General features: G+C 37.1%; 1 protein-coding gene across 1 annotated transcript in view; it reads left to right on the top strand.

Moving 5' to 3' along the window:
- Positions 1–4973: 4973 nt before the first annotated feature.
- The window catches only part of LOC150092563 (MAM and LDL-receptor class A domain-containing protein 1-like), an 84628-nt gene continuing 67412 nt past the window's right edge, over positions 4974–22189 (top strand). The window contains exon 1 of the mRNA XM_090414234.1: positions 4974–5194. Coding sequence (XP_090270360.1) covers positions 4974–5194 — 221 coding nt within the window. The remainder of the gene's footprint in view (positions 5195–22189) is intronic.

The raw sequence follows: 22189 nt of genomic DNA, 5'->3' as shown, positions 1-22189 counted from the left end.
ATGCCAGTTTATAAAATGTATTTGGGAGGGATAAAATGTTCTGGAGGGATATACAATCAGGTGAGTTCCTGTCCTTATGCACAAGACACAGGCTAGTATTGGATAAACAATCATATCTGTCTTCTGGTTGATATGCGAAACTTTTTTTAGTGACACTTTGAACCCTGGTGAAACTTGTGTTCAAGTGTCACTTCTTTTGTCAAGGAGCAACAGAACAAAACTAACATTTCCTTTTATGTTCTAAATAGATTTCATATTTTCTGGCTCTGTAATAGTCTCCTGAAATAGCTTTCTCTTTGTTAGAAATGTAATTGAGTTGATTACTTCCAGATTTTTGATGGGTATATACAATGGGTGTCTGCTTACAGTGATTAGTTGGAACTAGAATAATGTTGTGATAAGGAAATTCCATAATTGGCAAGCAGTGGGAACCATGACATCACACTGCATGCAAATTTTTCACAAAAATTAATGAAATTGTTGCTTTGTTATTATAATGATGTATAGATGGTGCTCTAATAAAGAATATGTAACAAAATGTGTATGGCCTTTCCTTTTTCAATAAAAGTGTATGTACTTAAATTAAACAACTGTGAATCATACTTTAATAAAATTAAATAATTTATATTGAAATCAGTTAATGCATTTTAATTAATACTGCAATTTTCATAAATTTAAATAAAGTTATTGGATATGAACATATGGTTCATCTCTTAGTGATAAATTCACTGTCATTTATTCAATTTTTGTGAATGCATCATAACTAGGAAAACAGTTTACCATTTCATAAAATTATAGTGAACCACAAAAAGTTTATGTGAATAATAAAAATTGTTCAGATTTTCTGAAGTATCAAACATGTATTGTATGTACTCATGAGTACTACTTATTGATGTCTGACCATAAAATGTTTTCTTGCATCTCATTTTCATAATTCCATAATTAAATTTTTTTTTAATGTGTGTACAGCAGGGCCCCCACATCCTGAAGCAGGCCTCCAGGCCAGGATTTTTGGCAGGCCCCCTAACTGTCGCTCAGGTTAAGGACAACACATTGCTCTACAGGGTTTAGGATCAATTAGTTTAAATGATAACACAAAAGCTTAGCCAAATCATTTTCAATGTACAAAATTGCTAGGGGATTAAGTCATTCTTGGCTATATCTAATATACCTAAGAAATTCCCATTATGAACATCTCTAATATTTGTGTTCTCTCCTTGAAATGCTAAACCTCTGGATGATAAAAATAACATTACATCTACAATCCATTGCAGAAGTGCTCTCCACTTATTTGTTTCATATTGAATTTGTAGTTGTAAGGCTTTATCGATTCCATGTCCTTTCAATGACTGCAAAAGGGATTTCCAAGTCAGATGTTGTTTTCTGTGTTCGGCACTATTTTCGTGAAGAGGCAACATACCATACAACTTTTTCCAATGCTTATTTTTAGGCGAAAATCCTTCTTGGGCTAAACTGCTTAAGTTTTTGTTATTAGAGTCACAAAAAAATACGACATGGTAGACAATAAAGATTTTCTTTCGATACACAATGCTAACCATTCTCTTGGAAAATGTTCTCTTGTTCTTTCATCTTTTGTTTTCGTATAGAGCAAAAAATCTTGAAATTTCATACCATTAAGATTTCTTGGCAATTCCTTATAAGCTTTTGGAATTCTTGAAAGCTGATAGTTCGTACTGTCTCTTGTCACATGTTGTTTGAGATTACTCTAAGCCAAATACTAGGGTCATATTTTATATCAGATTTTTTAACAGGGCCTGCAACTGAAGCATCAACTGTATCATATTCTTCCATAGTCACTCCCCCTGCAGGTTTTTCACTTGCGGCCTTTTCTTCCGTTACAAGAGGTTCACATGTAACAGTCACTTGGCTGTTGACTGCTGACTGCTTTATGAGTTTCGATTTGACACTGATATTCTGTTTGGATTTCAATGTCACAAACATCACCACCTTCACTATGATCAGTACTGGAAACTATGTCCTTTTCATCTTCAGATTTTAAAAATTTGGTTCTGAATTGACGACCTCGTGATGCTTTCGATTCTCTCTCTCGGATTTAAGTTTCCTCTTCTGAGCTCCGGACTTATGTTTGTACTTTGAATCAGACATTGGGATTTTATTTATTTTAACTAGAACGTCTTTACTTGCTTGAAAGCAATTTATTTAAATATTTTTAATATCTCAAATTTTTTGTATGATCTGGAAAAAAAATTAAGTTTGTTTCATACAAAAATATAACTAAAAAAGCTTTATATTTTCTTTTACTTACTAACTAGCAAAATTTTAATTCAAATAAGACAAATTCTTCACAAATAAAGAATTTTGTAGAGAATTTTCAGTTTCTTGAGATCAACTTAGCCAACTAAAACTATCAAATAAAGCTTTCTCTTTTATGAATAAAATAAAATTCTCTCAGCATCCGTAGCATACACACCGGTAGGGTGGTGTGCTGGTAATATCGGGGAAACGTCAGCATTGAAACGACGGGCGTGCATAGAAAGTGATACGGGCGGACGAAAACTAAAGTAAATCCTTTCGAATGGGAAGTTCAGAAGCGTAACCATAAGTCTGAAAAGATGGATAATTGGTTGGAAACGATTGCAAAATCTAGTAGTCCCTCTCAATACATATTTATTCTTATTTTATATAAAGTTTCTTTTTGTCTTTTGTTAGTCTCACTTAACTGGCTGACCCAACAAGACAGGCCCCCAGGCTAGAGCCCTGTCAGTCCTACCCTTGTGAGGGCCATGGTGTACAGTACCATAGTGAAACATTGAAGCTTTGTGATTCCTGAGTGACTGGAAACAAAAATCAAACTAATACACACATATGTGCAAAAAAAAAAAAAAGATCAACATTTGGTGGACTTGAAAACATTCGTTGAGTGCAAGTTCTATTTAATATCTATTCTCTGTTGCCATGCCTTGTGGATTCAGTGCTTTACTCCCAAGTGTAAATTTGTTCTAGTACAAGCATTGAAAATCACAGTCAAGTGGATTGGGCCAAGATTTATTTTTATTTATTTTAATGCATTTTGAAAGAAATGCAAGTGTCATAGTAAGCAGTATTAAGATGTGCAGACTCCCAGATTACTTTCAGTGTTCATTTTTGGATTGACAACATCTTTTTGTTATAGGGGTTTCAAATTCAAATTGGTAATCATAATGCACTTAGAGTAGACATGCTGCAATTTCACTAGGCATCAAACTGGAAGCTGATTGATTTAAATTAATAAAAATTAATTTAAAACTGTTGGATTATGCCCACCCCACTTTTCTTTCTCACACCCCACCAGATGTGAGAAAGCTTGTATCTACCATTGAACATGCTGCTGATAGATAAATAATCCATTTGATATCTCCTTTATTTCATCTATCACTGAGATATTGTCAGGGAAACAATATTAAAATTGCAAAAACACAAACTTGCATAAACCAAAAAATAGGAAAGATTAGACTGAAAGCTTAAAGTCCTGTGGGCCCTCTATGGGTACTGTTGGCTAATCTTAGCTGTGTTGAGTGGGAGGCCTAATAATTAAAGTTTCCCAAATCTTGGGAAGTTTGATAACCATATTCATTAAGATTAGGTTGGTTTTTACAAATGTGAAGGACTTTTTTTAGAATCAACAGTAGAATTAAAAAATTGACATAATCTTAATAAATATGGTTGTAATAAACTTCCCAAGATTTGAGAAACTTAGGCCTTCCACCCAGCACAGCTAAGGATAGCCAACAGTACCCATAGAGGGTGCCCATCATTGGACTTTAGGCTTTTTCATCTAACTTTTTCCATTTATTGTTTGTGCAAATTTGTGTGCTTTTGCAATTTTAATAGTTTACCTGATGATGTCTCAGTGATTGAGATGAAACATAGAAGTAATTAAACATGTGGTTTAATTATATTTGCTGTATTTATTCCATTAAACCCTATAATGAGATGTTAATAGAGAGTAGTTTCTTGTTGATTTGATATATCTGTGCAGTTCTCATCTTATGATAAGGACAACATTTTTTCATTTCTCATTATTTCCATATAGTGGAACGAATGTTTACTTCATCTACCACTTGTAAATATGTTCATTTGGTAAGTAGACCTGTGTACCAGATATGATCAAATACCCTGGAAATGTCTGGAGTGAGTGCATGGGTTTCACTAAAGCTTTTCATATCTTGCCATAGATGGCTGATGTTGGCAAGAAGATTCACAATGCATCAAGGGTGGCAGAACAGTAGTAGTCATGGATTAAACATTGGTCTTCCAGGTGGTAAGGGGATTGTTATTCATTTTCTAATTTTGATACATCTGAGGTGAGTGCAATAGAATAATAGTTTGATAGCAGGCTTTTATCTCTCCTTTCTTTGAAATAAATTGAATATGGACTTGCTTCTTGCTTTCATGTATATTCCAGATTAGACTGAAAAAATGGTGCAATTTTTAGCATACCATTTCTGGGATACCATCAGGACTAGAAGCTATGTTATCTTAGCTTTCAAGGATTCCTGTGATATTTTCTTGGTGAAAGACTAGAAGGCATGCAGGGGACAATTCTTAAATGATTGTGGGTCGGTAGAGAAGAATGATGCTGGTAGGTCATCTTGTTTTCACAGGTGCTAATAAAGCACCATCTGGATGGGCTGAAGCTGGGTCTAGTGGTTTTGACAATAGACCAGAGAGCTTGAATGGTTTTTGAGCAGTAGATAAATTTTCTGCACTAGGCCCTTTCAAAGACATTTTGATTTGCTAATGCTCTTTTTTCAGTTGTGTATTGCAGTGCAGGATGCTGAAATTTTGGTTCCAAGATACTTGTAGCATGCAGATTCTCTTGTACTGCCACACATCATTGCTAGAAAACAAGTTTGGACAGTGGTATGTGTTTAGATTTTTCTATCAGAAGAGTGAAAGTAGTAGTCACGCTGTGGAGAAATGATAAGGTCATTCCATTTGGAACTATTGTGATGCCAAAGGCAAGACAATGGGAGTGGCTGTGTAAAGGGCATTTTGCAGGAAAAAGCCTTGGACAAGGTTATGGACAAAGTTACCAAGAGGAGCTGCCATGTACAGTATATTTATCAGGAGAATTAGTTAAGAAGAGAGCGAGTGTTAAGGGAATTGAAAGGATTATCAGATATTCTAGTGGACACATTGAGTGTCCACTAGAATGGAAGAAATATTTGCTGTAAGTGGACACACAGCAAGTATCTCTTCCATTTTGGTCAGTGGAATGGGTGGAAGGAGGGTGATTATTATGGGAGATTTCAACTATGGTCGCATTGATTGGAGTGAGGAGAGGACACACGGAAGGAAGGAACTGGATTTTATGCGGTTATTAAGGGATAACTATCTGCGACAGCATGTAATGGAAAATACTAGGGGTCAGAGAGTGCTTGACCTAGTAATTACATCTGGGGATTTGGCTGTAACAAATATGACCACATTGCCACCAATCGGTGAGAGTGATCATAGGGTCTTAACTTGGGAGGTGGCTAAAGGTGTAGAATTTTCAATTAAGACAGGGTACATGTGGAATTATCGGGCTGGAAAGTATGACAAGCTTAGGAGTTTGATTGGTTCAGTGCCATGGCATGTACAACTGCAAGGACTAGAAGTTGATAGTGCATGGGAGGTAGTTAAGAAGTGCTTGCATGAAGCAATGGCTGACTGTATACCTAGAATCCGAATAATAAATCAAGTAGGGGTTAAATGGATGAATAACACCATTAAGCTTGAGCTGGAAAAAAAGAAACAACTATGGAGGGAATTTAAGGAGAATGGTGACCGGCAGGCACATGAACGGTATAAAGCACAGGCCAGAAGGGTGACGAGTGTGGTAAGAAAAGCAAAAAAGGATTACGAAAGAACATTGGCCATGCAGGCTAAAGAGAATCCTAAACAGTTTTTTAGATATGTAGCAAGTAAAAGGAAAAATGTACATGGCAGATTGATTTTAAAGAATGCCGATGGTAGGGAGGTAACTGAATCAGTTGAGATAGTTGAGTTACTGAGTGAGCACTTTGCAAGAGTATATCATCCAGGTGGTGAAATTGCAGAAACGAATAAACCAGTAGATTATACGGGAATTGTGGTTAATGAAGTGGAGGTGAGTAGTCTATTGCATAACCCCAATGTCAATACATCTGTGGGATTGGATGGTATACCAGCTCGTGTTGTACGAGAAGCAGCTAAAGAATTGTCAGTACCCTTGACCATTTTGTTTAATTTGAGTCTCGGGTCTGGGTTAGTCCCGAGCGGGTGGAAAGAGGGGAAAATAGTTCCACTGCATAAAGGTGGTTCCAAGACTGCTGTTGTAAATTACCGACCGATTAGCATATCAGGAATCATTGTCAAGGTCTTAGAGAAATTAGTCAAGAAAAGAATACAGGATTGGATAGATGAAAATGGGATATTGTATGGGGGACAACATGGTTTTGTGAAGGGTAGATCATGCCTCAGTAACTTGCTCACGTTTTATAACACAGTGACGGCTGAACTGGATAGGGGTAATGGGTTTACAGTGATACTACTGGACCTTGCCAAGGCCTTTGATAGGATACCACATGGAACCCTAATCAGTAAACTGGAGCAGATGAGTATAGATATAGGGTTGGTGAGATATCAAAGAGTGGTTTATTCAGGAGTGGAGTCTAAAAGACGTCTTGTGACTAGTGGAGTGCCACAGGGCTCTGTTCTTGGACCACTGCTTTTCAATTTGTTCATCAATGATATTGGAAAGGATCTGAGAGGAAGTGTTCACTTGTTTGCTGATGATGCAAAGTTGGGTAGAGCAATTGTGAGTGCACAGGATGTCAAAATTTTACAGGATGATTTGGATAGTTTGGAGGACGGCTGGGAAAAATGGATGTCGATTTAATGTGGCAAAGTGTAAGGTTATGCACTTTGGGGTGAAAAGAATAGCAGCAGTATATCGCATTGGTGGAACCATACTCCAGGAGATTGATGAGGCCAGGGATTTGGGAGTGTTGGTGGATAGGGAGTTGAAGTTTAGGGGGCACATTGCAAAAGTAACTAAAACAGCTCACCAAATCACTTGGCTTCTGAAAAATACTTTAACATGCAGAGACGAACAAGTTGTTGTTCCTCTGTATCGAGCCTTGATAAGAACCCATCTGGACTTCTGTGCCCAGTTATGGGCACCAGGGTTTCTTTGTGATGGGGAGGAAGTGGAGAGGGTCCAGAGACGAGTGACCAAGATGATAGCAGGTCTGTGGAATGAACCTTATGAGAATAGGTTGAAGATTTGTGGGTTGCAGAAATTGGACGATAGGCGAAGGAGGGGTGATATGATTGAGACATTCAAATTACTGAAGGGTTTTTATAAGATTGATCCAGAAGATATTTTTGAAAATATGACTGGTGGTGGGAGGACTAGGGGCCATGCATGGAAGCTGGGCAAGAGCGTGGTTGACAAGGGTGTTAGAGCTAGGTTCTTTACTTGGAAAGTGGTAAATGAGTGGAATAAGCTTCCAGAGTCTGTTGTGGGTGCTTCGACCGTGAATGAGTTCAAGGCAAGGTATGATAGATACTGTGTGAATGTTGAATAGTTGTTCTTGACATGATGTTAGGGCCTCCCTCGATGAGTCTGTCGACTCCTTGGAGTTTCCCGGAACAATAACAACAATAATAATAATAATAATAAAAGTGTAATCCATCACGATAAAATATGAATAATGTTTAAAACCTACACTGCGAAAAGCTCTTGCACCTTTACTTTTAATCTGGTCATGTATTTGGATATCAGCCTCATTATTCGATTTATATTTAAGTTGATATCTGAACATGTCTCACTCGTCTATCGAAATTTTGTATCTCGCAATTTCTTTCTATAAAATATCTAAAACTAATAGACTAAGAGGCATACGTGTACTTCAAAGTTAAACAGATTCTGTTGTGGGCGAGTGATACTTGCGTAATTTATATTTACGTCAGGTTATTGTCGATCCAAGTTTGAATAGGTTATAATTAGCATCATGAGTTGCAGAATCCTTTCTAGTGATGTTTATGTTGCCAAAATTGTTCACTGACATTATTACTGAAATAGGTTTTCTCACTTATCTATTTTCAAATAAGCGTAATTTCTCCAATAACTTCTTTTAATACTTTCATTAAGATTCTTTGAAAAGAGCACGGTGTCTTTATCACACTCCCTAATTATCATTTTAATGTCATATTTGTCATAATAATTTGGTGATACTTTTCTATATTCATTACCGAATTTTCAAAAAAAAAGTAACTGAAATTATTTTTTTAAATCACAGATTAGAACGAAGAACACCTCCGTAGTGCAATTGGAAGAAGGATGGTACTTGCGTCCTTTTGTTGGAAAATGTTTAAGTTCGATTCTCGTGACGATAGCAATCTTTATATGGATTTTTTTAAATTGAAGGTGAGTTAGCCGATCTCAGGTAGCAGGGTTTTTCCCTTCCAGAAACTGGGGTTTTTAATCCCGTGAACAGGCAAATTGGTCTTGAAAACACAAAGCAATTAACAGAGAACAATATTAGTGCAAGTGGTGTTGTTGGTGGTGGCGTATATGGCATTGTGATGATGATGGTAATAGCGGTTCTGTGTAGTTTTTTTTATATATTTTTTTTATTCCTGACACCTCCAAGGAGTCCGAAGATTCATCGCGGGAGGACACCTACAGCTGTCTCAACCACTACACCGAACCTCTACTACGAATCATCTCCATCAACGCCATCTACCCGTCACCACAACTAGTATTTTTTGTCTGTAAATTGCGTGTGTTCTGTAGGGCCGATTTGTCTGTATGCGGGATGAAAAACCCGTGTTTCCGGGAGAAAAAATCCTGCTACCTCTGTATGAGATCGGTTAACTCACCTTCGATTGAAATCGTGCAGATAAAGATTCCTCCCGTCGCGACGTATTTGGTGGATTTAAATGACGGAGATAGAATTAGGGAGTAGAGTGCTCTCCCTCGATTAGTCTTTGGACTCCTTGGAGGTGTCATGTAATAATAATAAAAAGATGTGAAATAATTAATTTTCTAATAATGTTCATCAGTTGGAAGAATTTTCATCATCAATTATCGTACGTGATGATGATCTTCGTTATCATTTATGGTATATTATCACTGCATTTAAATTTTCTCATAATCATTCTGGATTTATTTTCCTCATTATGTGATTATAACTTTGGTGCAGATAAACATCTTGTGATTTACATACAAATCTCCTCCGCAACACACACACACACACGCGCAAAGTGTTAGACCCTAAGCGGCCGTACTATTGCATAGTAAACAGCCGGATTACCAAATAGGCAGAGTAGGCACCGACCTATAGGCCCCACGCCGTTTAAGGGCCCCGCGACAATGGATTAAAATACTGATTTGATCTTGAATGAAAATTACAATCAACTTTCTTAAATTGTTCCCAAAAGATCAAAGATAATTATTGTTTATTAGCGTAATTTGTTTATTTGTTCAATAACATTAATAATTGTTAGTTTTGCGTAATAAAATTGGTTTATTAAAATTGTTGCTTGGTAAAATTAAAAACGTATTAGGAGGTAATTTGTGAGGGGGTGGATTTCGACTGCCTAGGGGCAGTCGAAATCCATCCCCTGAGTCCGGCACTGAGTGTATGTATTCGTTGGTTGTGCTTCTATGCATAAAGTCCCACCACACCACCACCACTTTTAATGTCAATGAAACTGGACGTTGACATTTAGGAATACCTCAGAGGAAATTAATTCGATTTATATAGCATCCTGAACATGTACATGTAATTTTAAATGATAATACGCTTTCTTCTGTTGCACTTAACTGTGTTGAATCCTTTCATTTTTCTCTATGCTTTATCACTTTTACATCTTTATACTATATCACTGTGTACGTCTTTATTAAATTGGAACCTTATTTTTAGATGACTCTGCAGCATTGAAATATACACAAGGATTTCATACACTATCCACTGAACTGTTTCTGAAAGGTATTAGTAAATTTGTCATCCGGAGAATCATCGAGGATATGAGAGTGTCCTAGTTTTCAGTTTTGTGTCATGTGGTTCCGCTACTTACACAAGGATGGCAAACATAAGCCTTCTCTCTAGTTTTTGAATGAACGGCCTTGGTGTTGGCAATTCGCCAACATCAGCACTATTGAGGACCTTCCTATTTTCTACTAATCTCAGAATACAAAGAGCTAGGACACAAATTTAAGCTTACGGATTGTTTTCATAGTTTCTTATACTAAACATTACTACATACCTGTTCTGGTGCATTATCTTCAGGATTTACTACTGACAATAAACACAGGTTTATTATTAGTACGAGCATTCCTGCTAGCCATTCGCGCTCTCATCAAGGCTTACCGATAGTTCTTTTTTTTTTATTTCTTAACAGGTTTTTATTATTAATAAAATCCGTCTTAGCTCTTAACGGATTTACTATTTATTTGGTGGCTTTTCATTGATGTTTTCGTCATCTTTCTTTTCTTCATTAGTTTGTAATTTCAGCTCTTAGTAGACATTTTATTTTTTTATTTTTATTTTTGTTGTTTGGCACTAATTCTCACAGTCTGCTTATCTGTACTATAATGGTGTACCACTGAATCATTCTTCTGTTCCGGTTGAAAAACAATAACATCACAAAATAAAAGAACTATTTAAAAGCTGTTCAACAGCAAATTGATGCACGCATTGTTCATCACTAAATATACACCAGGTTAAGAGAAATGCAGTCACAGGAAGCCAATTTCTTAGCGTGGAAGAAATCTGATAATTTGGATGAATCACTCAATGGAATAAGTTAGAATCTTGTCTAGGGTGCAAATAACTTTTAATAAGGGCTTTTTAGTTGAAGCCGAGTTAGTCGTTTTCATACGGATATGGCAGGGCATTTCCTCCCGGTAGCTCTGGTTCTGCAGACTGAAAAAAAGACAACCGGTTAGAAGAACATATGAAATTTTCGAATACAGTATATTGGCTTTATGCCTCAGATGCTTCAGTCGTACATCTAAACAGATATTCAACTGAATAATTATTGCTTTCTTAATACCGTTTTTTTCCCCCCCCGAAGAATTGGAATAATTAGAAACAGCTTCTGGTACTCTCTGCTTTATCAGTTATGTAGCTCTCTCTTCGGGAGCATTTGTTATTATTGACTTCTGAGTAAGGCACAAAAGAAAAAAAAATTCTATTATTTCTTCTGAAGGTACTATGACATTATGTGTGTGTGTGTGTGTGTGTAAGCAGAAATAACTATGTGCTTCTGTGACACCCTATATTAACTGCAGTTTTACAAAATGTGTTAATAATTTTTTCCAGACTCATCGACATTAATTGAAAAATGAATGAACTTCGACTAATGACTGTGTCCGCTGACGAGCCAAACATGTGGCCTAAATCTAATAAACACACACACACACACACACACACACACACACACACACACACACACACCGCCACCGCTATTTACGACAAAGTTGAGTGCTGAAGATTGCCTTATCGATCCTAAGCAATCGTTCTGCTCGCTGTTTTGCACCATTGACTCCAAACGGCATTGTGATATCTGATTTGATTTGTTACTCCCCCCCCCCCCCCAATCTAAAACTCAAATCGACTTGAAGAGAAATAGATCTGATAACATCATCACGTCCGGCTGAAACAGTCACCGGCTACATTTGCCGAGTTCAAGGTTGGCTTATTGAATTAAATCGCAAGGCATGGGACGGCATGAAACAGCCGATGTTAGAGAAAATTGATCACACGTCAGATACAGTTTAGCACTCAGAATTGGCTCATTAATTTATTTTTTTACACATAAATCATGTTATCTTCCAATTTAAAGGGTTTATTATGTTGTGTTGAATCATTGCAGGTTTTGAAGATGTTTATTTGTGTGGAAATTGAATTATCACTTTTCATTAGAATTCTCAGTACGTATATTTGTGAATAAGTCGCACTGAACTGAATCCTTATAGATAAAGCCAGAACGCTCACATATATAAATATTTAGGCATTTCTCAATTTTATGGGACATGAAAAATATCGTGGCGTTTGCACACCACCGCGCTTGGCCGCACGAAGGAAGACTTGGTTTCGAGTCTAGTCGGCGACTAGAGGAAATTTTTCTAAGCCTTTTTTCGACCGGTTCCCGAGTTAGTCGATCTCTGGCACGGACAAGCAGGTTTTTCCTCCCGGAAACTCGGGTTTTTCGTCCTGTAAACTCAAGAAAATCGACCGTAGAACCCACATTATTTCAGACATTAAATATATTGTGTTAGGGTTAGGGACCACGAGATGGCGGCACATTTGAGCTGTCTCTCTTCACTGCGTACCGCTTAATTAGTGATAGCCTTGGGCCATCTGTCTCTGATTGGGTACCAGTGGAGATTGAACTGCCCACTCAGTCTCCAAAGTTAGACAGGGCTAAATGGCCTCGCCTACTCCCGTATACGGGAATAAAAAGGCGTTAGCTGATTTTTTTTTTTTTATTTGAAAAATATCGTACTAATTAACTCCTGAACTATATGATTGCACCATATTTCAGTGTTTCCGTCTTATCTGCTCATAGTTTTGGAAGATTTTTACAGGTGTCATTTCCAGAACTGGGTAAGAAAAGCCATAGGACACTTTTCACATTACCTTAAGATTTCACCCAAAAACTTAAGAAAAAAAAAACAAAACTAAAAATAACTGATTAGGCTTTCTGTATCCGAAGGAGACGAATTCCGTATCAAAATATCATTTAGTTGAATTCCTTAGGCCTCCGTTCCGGAGTCGTGGCGCATGCCCTGTTTTAAAATTTTTAAATTTAAAACAAAATAATCATAAAGCAAAAAAAAAAAAAAAAAAAATCACATTTTTTTTGTCAAAACTGTTTTTTTGTTTGTATAGCGAAGGTGAAAAGAATAAAATGGGACTGGCTGAAATTATAGATAAGGAAAATAAGGCCATGGGACCAGTACATTATGCCCATTAAATGTAGATTTTGTACTTATATGTTTATCTGTTTCGCAGAAGTAAAAATCCAAATTTCCTGGAAGGAGGGTGAAAATCCTTACCCCTCATCATAAGACAGGATCATAAGATCTTTCATCATAAGACATAAAACCTCATCATACGACATGAAACATCATAAGATCTTTCTAACCAAAGATCCGATGTCGCGACTGCGCAATAGAGGCCCAAGGAATTAAATTAATATTGTATTTTGATGCATGTAAGTTCTTGCTTTGAATGGAGAAAATCTTGAATACTCACCACTACAAAATTTTAGTCTATTTAGAAACAGGATTGGGTGTAATTGATTTTCTATCAATTGGGATATTCTAATTATTAATTATATTTTTCATTAATTTTAGTTTAGATTTTTTTCTTCTACACTGCATACACACTGTGTTGCCAAATTTATAGAAATAGCTGAGTGTTTTACAGTTTCTTTATTTTCACTAACTTCAGTATGTGCCGTTCTCACGGCTTTAGAGACATGGTTATAGATAGCACGTCCTAAGTAGAATCTGCACACAATTTTGATAAACGGATAAGTATGTTTTGCTCATTTCTCCATCACAATGGCTGCCGGTTCCTTTCGTAGTTGGGCTCGTTGAACTTCATCTCAGTTGTAACTCTTCCAAAAGATGCTCTATCAGGTTGACAGGTGACAGTGCTTCCTGCAGTGTGGCCTGTTTTCAAAAAATCTCACACTTAGGTGAGAATTTCTGCTGCCTTACATTTCTTACCTAGTTGGAAAAATACCAAGTAGACCCTTGGGTGTCGGATGACTCACTACCCTGTGAAAACAATCATCGTACTTATTTGAGACTTAACGCTACTACTATGTTTGATCGCCAGAGTAAGGCTTGCGGTTTTTGTTTCTCTTCGATCCTTTACACATTTGGTGCGCTTAACATTTCTCACGGGTATGTTCAGTAAACTGTAGTTAATCAGGATCTCCCCTATTTAGACTATACAAGTAAAAGCCAGCATCTCCCCTATTTAGACTATACAAGTAAAGGCAGACTGGCTGCTAAATATTGGAGTAAACATGATAATTTACTGGAGTGAATTGCTAAATATCGGAGTAAACATGTAAGAAGGATTCTCGACCAGTAAGCGTACAATCGAACCGCCACTTACCGCACCGAATACTGTTTCTGGGTATAGTAGTATGCAATGGGCACTGCCGAAACATGCACGGACAGGAGATGGGCACACCCTTTATGAAGGCATGCTCATACACCAGGGGTTCCCAACCTTTTTGTTTCCTAGAGCACATTCTAAAATACCGATAGGGCGACGGGCGCCATCTATTTTTTCAAGCAAATTTTTTGAATTCTTTTGTTAAATGAATACATACAAAGTTTACATTATAATCAGATGTTTTATTACTTAAAAGTTTACATTATATAAAAATTTAAATATATATTTGTAAGTTAGTGCGATCTTTGACATTGCATTTCATTGGCCAGTGCTTCATAATTAGGAGAATATGATGATATTCCAGTTCTTAAACTGGAATGAACAACTTCGAATGCGCGTCTACTTTACATTGTATGCGTTTAATACTCGTCATGTGTCATTAACGCATGCGTCATATAGCATGCCATGAATTGTTGCGTGATTATTTCAAACTATACGGCACACGGTTGAACAGCGGCGAGCACACACAAATTGGTCGACGGGCGCCATTGTGCCCACGGGCATAGGGTTGGGAATCCCTGGTGTACATCTTATCATACTCCATGCTTCTATTCTGTTTGTTTTTAAAATCACTGACCATCAAAAATCATATATCATACTATCAAAAATAACTGCGGATCAGAAAAAAATCTTACAACAAAAAACAGAACAACAGAACGCTTCAAAGACCAATAAATCTGTATAAAAATCTTTCGCTATCATTTGTGGCTTAAATAATGTGTACTGGAAGTTATCCTAGTCCATAAGTCATAACTTTTAAGAAGCCTCCTCTATTGAGTAGGGGGGGGGGGGCTTCTTAAATAGATAAGCTACAGCCCTAAGCTGTAGCTTATCTAGCTTATGTGTAAATACGGCCCTGACCAGTACATGCATCAAAATAAGATTCGATGTTTGTTCACCGAATCTTAACTGCAGCCTCAACTGCTCTTACTCACCTAAATCCAAACTACGTTCTGTATAATTGCTTCTATAAGAAGTGCAGTGCATGTGCATTTGTCAAGCGTAACATTCCATGCCAAAGATTTCACATTTCATGCTAAGAATTCCCCATCTTCCCTTTTTATTATTTGCGCTGGCTCAAAATTTTTTCATTATACTTTGTTGCTTTCGTTAGCTGCTTTTACGCTTTCCTAATTCAGAGATAATCAGTTGAGTGATTTTGTGCAAGATGAAACACGGCATCTGTCTACCAATAGAATAGAATATTAGATAATCCTCATTATTCTCTCAACACCTTAGATCTTTTCTTAACTAGCTTTTCCTCTAAATATACTGTAGATGTAGGTCTGCTTTTGATTTCTCGGATCATGACATTGTCCACGTTTTCTTTACTAAAGAATGGCCTTTCTGAACGACTCTCAGCCTAATGTCCTTTAGCACTGCATCGGTTCCAAATAGGATGACCTCCCCGCTATTTCTGCGACTTTTTTTCCCATGGTGTGATTATTGATATCACACGGTTTTTCAATTCAAAAACACAGCATTGCATTCGGCCTCCATTAAAGCCCGCAACAGTGCCTTAAAAACTTAATATCCAAACCAGGCCTTTGAAAGGGCTATATGCACAAAACTTTCCTCTTGCTTAAATAACGATTGTGCTTATTGGTCCCTTGCTAACATTATAGCAAGTTCTTCCCTTCTTCTCTCTCTCTCTCTCTCTCTCTGCCCCCCCCCCCCCCCCCCCATGAACAGTACTATATGCCTTCCCTGATCATTTGTAGAAGGCATAAAAATCGTCATTAGTCTGGATGTCATTAAATCTCCTGGACTAGATGACATCCAACTCCCCTTCCGATTACTCTCAAATTTAGGGCTCCAGTATTAACACAAATCCTATGTTGCCCTTAAGTTATCATACTCATCTGGCATCTACTCAACAACACTGAAGTGAGTGCATATATATGTCCAATTCTGACAAAAGCAGCCATCAAAACATCTTACTGCCCTCTCTAAATCCTCTCAATTAATGGAGAAGTTATGAACATGCAGGTTCTTCACCACCTGGAGGTATACCAATTAATTAATGATACTACTATGGATTCTGCTACTCTTCTAGCAGAATCCTTTCATCTGATCTTTTAGCTTACTTATCTACTGAACACAATCCATGGAGAGATTTGGAGAAACTCATGCAGATATTATATATTCAACTGGTTTGCATAGCGCTTATTATCAAGTTACCGTCTTACAGTCTGACTTCTGCTCTTTGTGATTGAGTTACCACTTTCTCCTCTGGTCGTTCAATGGGTGTCATTATGGATGGTTAGATTTCTCTTCTCTTCGATTTTCCCTGAATAGCGGATTTATAGGAATCCATGCTTTTACTCACAATCTTCCTCATATACATTAATAATGCGTCATTGATCATGAATCCTATCCATAGAGATGGATAGGATTCATCCATAGGGGAACGGAGTGTGTGCTAATGACAGCACACACACTCCGTTCCCCATCTTCTTCATTGGACAAACTTTGCAGTGTTTAAATGGATTTAAAAGGTTCGGTGGATTGAGCGTTGAATTTCAGTTCTACCAAAACACAATTCTGTCTTATTTCTAGTAAAAAATATCTCGCCTCACGCCTTTTACTTTTGATAACATTCAGATCTCTAGTTATGATCTGATTCCATTCTAACTGGCTTACAATATTTATTTTCCGGACAAAAACGCATCATTGATCTCATTAATATTAATCATCATAGCCTCCTCAGCATATATAAACATGATAAACATGGTGTGCTGTCTTTCTTTTGAGACTAGTTACCTGTACATCTCTTAACGTTATGTCAATCCATTAGAATACTGTACTGATATCTGGAATGTAGCACTAAGACTCTCCCTAAGAATGACTTATACTATCCAGTTGATCATCTCCCTGATCTCTTCAGTTAGTTTCACATAGATGCTTGGTCTGTATCGACAATGCTTTTTGGATAGAAAGACCGAGGTTCGGTTCATGTCTGGGAAGCGACGTTTCAGAAAGACCTTTCAGATGGAGATAGATAGCAAAGTTTTTCTTTCCAGAAACTTTTTTTAATATCCTCCATTTGGAATGGTGAATGAAAATACTTCCCAAGAATTCTTAAAGCTCCAAACCTGGGTTTTTTGTCACTCAGATAAGTTTTATGAATTCACATGTCTACAGACACACATTTCTTAACCTTAGAAGGATTGCAGCAGAAGAATGACAAGCCAATTTCATTAAATTACCTTAACTGCAATCAGGAGTATTACCGCAATGAAGGACTGTCGATGCTCGCTATATAGCCTCTCTCAGTCAAGTCATCCCCACATTTCTAGCGATATAGCCTGTTTCCACAAACGGGGCTCTGATGAACCTGATGCTAGAGATTAGATGTCTTTCATCACCCCCCAGTTAAACATGGGGGTGATGAAAGAGGCTTTCATCTATTTTGCTTATTAGAGCTCTGAAGTGGCTGCAGTCATGTTTGGTCGCTATTCCGGTTTCTGTCCCCCACTCTTTCCACATGTAGTGCCAGTGATACCCTCAAAGACATACCAATCTCACTGTAGGAGACTCGACCACGATCAGAGACCTGAATTCAGATCTCCTAGCTATATTCCAGTGGGGCAAGGACAACCTTGTAAATTTCAATGCCACCAGAACTCAGTTCTGTCTGATTCTCTTGCAAGAAAGAGCCCACATCTTTCCTCTTACCTTCAGTTATACTGAGATATCCAAACACAATGATATTTCTCTTCTTCGGCGGACTTGCAGCTTCGATCTTTAGTTGCACAACCATATTTCAACTATAGCTTCTGCAGCCGACAAAAACGTGGTGCACTTTTTCGCACAAGACACTATACACAAAAAAAGCCCAAATCCACCCAGTCATGGAACGTTGCTCCCATATTTAGGATAATACACCAAAATCCTCTCTAAGTTTACTCGATTCTATCCAGAAGAGGGCAATCCGGCTAATTAATGATTTTTCTGTCACAGACCCACTTCAATCCCTCTCTCTCTCTCTCATAGACGTTCAGATTCTGCCATGTACCTTTTCTATAGATACTACAGATACAGGTCACTATTATTCCTCCACTCTCCTCCAAAATCATTAAAACCAGAGACACTGCTGACCAACATTCATTTACAGTCCATCTTGAAACTCACCGAACCAACTTCACTGCCTCCTCTTTCATTCCATCCAACCTTCAGCTCTTCAAGCAAAGTGTGAACAAACTCCTCCATTCTTCTGTTCCTCTTGCCCACACAATATATATATATATATATATATATATATATATATATATATATATATATATATAAAGCCATAAATTCTCTTAAAATATTTGAGTGAATGCGTTTTTATCATTCTGTGGATGAGGTGATTAATGATCTTTTTTTTTCCCTGTAATATTCCACTCAATGCACAAGTACCGTTGAAACTTTATTAAACGGAAATCGGAACCACTGACCTGAAATAAGGCAGGAGGTCAGACCGTTACTGTCGATCAAGCAGAGAAGGTATTTTTTGTGGCTCAAATAATGAAGTTTAATATTCTTGTTATGATGTAATTGTGACCCAAAGCACTCGTCGCTAGTTTCCATGAGGCATTATTGGAAAGGGAATGAATGAGAGAGAGAGAGAGAGAAAGAGAGAGAGAGAGAGAAATCCCACATGGCCGCTTGGGATCAGTGATCAATGACCCCGATCCAGCACCCCATCCCAGGTCCTGACCGCGTCATTTTGATATACTTTTACAACCCTTGAAGTAAGCATTCTAAATGTTGTAGGGCAGGTGAAGAAAAATTAATGACGACTCAAATACCACTGGTCTGTATGCTTGGTGGTTATGTATAAAACTCGTGCGTGCTAGTGAAAAGAGTGGGCGGAACCATTTCTTTACATATTTCCGGTTTTCTGTGGAGTAGTTTCGATGAATGGACATTAATTGCGGAAGTTTCGTTAGGCGTTACATATTCCATTGGAGGCCGTGGCTAAAGCTTTCATATTGCTTGACAATATTAATGTACATGGAGGACAGAACTTTTTTCCACCCTGAATATTAGTTATTATTTGCTATGTACACTGTATAATGACAGTACTTTTATGGGAGACATTAACAGTTTGTCGATTACTTAATTTTATTTATTTAACGGACAGTGTTTATTTATTTATTTATTTATTTATTTTTTTAATGTGGTTTCCCACTCACGAAAGTTTATTAGTAAACCTATATTACACTTGTACTGGGGGTGAGCTAATGAGTTTATCCGAATATATATATATATATAGAACGTTTTTTAACTTGGGTATATTATGTATTCAAGATACCAAGTAATTTTATATAAACTTGGTTTTGAATCCTATTTCCCAAATAAGCAATACTCAAGTTAAAAAACTTTCTACATCTATCTCTCATGCTGAGATTTTATTTAGTAAGGTCAAAGCACCTTGTGGCAACTTGTTTAGGTAAAATTCATAAGCTCTGCATTAGTTCAACCTTAGCATTGTCAGGTCTGGCTCCCACTGACGAGACTTCAATAAAGGTCGAAACCGGTATGGGTAGTGACCATTGACTTTAATGCATAGCATCATACATCTCCGCAAGGGGGCGTGCTTTACTTTAAGGGAAAACTACTAAGGAAAGTGATCAGAGCGTAATCCACCTTTACCACGAGTTGCCTTAGACTTGCACTACGTGCAGGCACAGACTTGACTTACTTGTCTGTTTACTTATTTGGGAAATAGGATTAAAACCAAGTTTATATAAAATTACTTGGAATCTTGAATATATATATATATATATATATATATATATATATATATATATATATATATATATATATATATATATATATATAATCTATTTTTTACATAGTCGGGAAACCCTGCACTAGAGACCAAACATTGAACTTTTTAATGCTTCAGGCCTCTAGTAAGCGAGGTCACATCGGGTGATGAAATTCATCTCCCACCTGAAGACAATCGCAAACATCCATGCCCACAGTGGAATTCGAACCCACTATCTGTTGTTGGAGAACGAATACGCTAACCACTCAGCCAACTAGGCCAGCTGTTCTTTCTTTGCCTTCAATGTGCTATGATTGAAGATTTGAAATTAAATTTTGTCATGCTTTTTTTTTTTAATAATTCGAATTCTAATTACTAAGTATTTTAATAGTACCTTTCATTTCACTGTCAAAAGGAGGAGTTTGAATTTGAAATTAATGCCTTTTATTTAGGATTTTAAATTTTCTGATGTTCATCTCGAGCCTTTTGAGTTAATCCTCAGAAATTTGAAATTTCATCTCAGGTTTTAGAGAGTAAAAACACTAATTCATGCAGTGACTCCATTTCCCTTTGTATCCTTTAGGGAATTTCAGTGTTTTTCGGGGCATATTTCGTTGTTCTAAGTTTTAACCAGAAGCTAACGTAAAATGTGAGATTATTATTACAACTGCATCCCGGTGTTCAATCAAAAGAAATGCAGGATGTCCACACTGAGTACAATATATGCCTCACCACACATTAAATTCATTTACATTGCTATCTTCTGGAAGAAACAAAGCTAACGAAGAAACAAACAAAAAATAATAATAAAAATCTCACATGAGTTAAGAGTAGTGTTGCCAATTTAGTTCTTTTAAAGCTAAATCTAGCCCTTTTTTTTCTTCCGTAGCTGGAAAAATTTTAATCTAGCACCTAGCTCCAAATCTTGCTCCTTCAGAACTAGTTTCAGCTCTTTTTAGTTGTTTTTATAACTCACGGTTAAAGAAAGAAATTGTTTTAAAAGTTTTCCAGATGTTCGCATTTGATAAGGAATTGTATTGTGCGTTTGGTACGAGCATCGTACACGTTTCAAATGCACGATGACGTCAGTCAGTCACTTGGCCCAACAGTCTCCCATTTTGTCGTTTTAAAGTTGATAGCACCTCTATAAGTTAGTCTTTGCACAGTGTTCAGGTTGGTAGTTACGATTACGAGTGGGAAGTTTTCAAAGACTGATCGTAATTCGTTGCAGTAAAGAGTTATATACTCTTCTTCAAAAATGAGCAAAGAGAAAAATAAAGCTTACAAGCAAAAAATTAGGAGGGAGTGGTTGCAAATGGGAATGTTTAGTAAATGGTTGTGTGAAGTTCCTGGTGACGCTACAAAAGGCCACTGTAAGTTTTGCAGATGTGATATAGCTGCTATATATTGTCAGCTTGTAAAGCATAGCGAAACTAAGAAACATCTTGCTGCAGTTCCATATAAGTCTGTTCCTATTACAAATATGCTTGTGAAAATGTCTGATGAGACCGCGAACTTTGAAGGTAGGTTAGCATTATTTCTTTGTTGTTATTCATCATTCAACAGTTGCGATCATCTTCTAGATCTTTGCAAAAATATCACCCCAAACAGTCAAATTATGCGAAAGGTAAAAATGCACCGAACTAAGTGTTCTGCAATTGTAAAGAATATTCTAAGTGAGCATTTTGAAGAAGATCTAATTGCGGACATTGGAGATGAAAATTTCAGCTTGCTAATAGACGAATCGAATGATATCGCAGTGAATAAAATTTGGGAAGCAGAGATGGGATGTAAAGTACACAATCGGTGCGAATATTTTGGAAGAGGTAGAGGAAATGAGAGATCTGGGAGTGATTGTAGACAAGGACCTAAAATTTCGGGGACATGTTACTAAAATAGTGAAGACAACACAGCGGATACTGGGAATGATGCGGAGGACATTGACTTGTAGAAGTAAGGATGTTATGGTTCCTTTGTATAAGGCTTTGATCAGGCCACATATGGATTACTGAGCACAGATCTAGTCACCTGGTTTTCAAAAAGATGAAATTGCGTTGGAAAAAGTTCAGAGGCGATTGACTAAGGTGGTTTCTGGTCTCTGGAATGTAGAGTATGAAGACAGATTGACAAAATGCAATTTGCAGAAATTGGTGGATAGAAGGAGGAGTGGGGGATATGATTGAGACATATAAGCTATTGAGTGGTTATTACCAGATTAACGTCGGGGAGGTTT

The sequence above is a fragment of the Typopeltis vanoorti genome, chromosome 25, assembly GCF_054136105.1.
Source record: "Typopeltis vanoorti isolate ZY-2024b chromosome 25, IOZ_Tvanoo_1.0, whole genome shotgun sequence".
In the NCBI taxonomy this organism is placed as follows: domain Eukaryota; kingdom Metazoa; phylum Arthropoda; class Arachnida; order Uropygi; family Thelyphonidae; genus Typopeltis; species Typopeltis vanoorti.
This window is presented reverse-complemented; position numbering and strand designations above follow the sequence as displayed.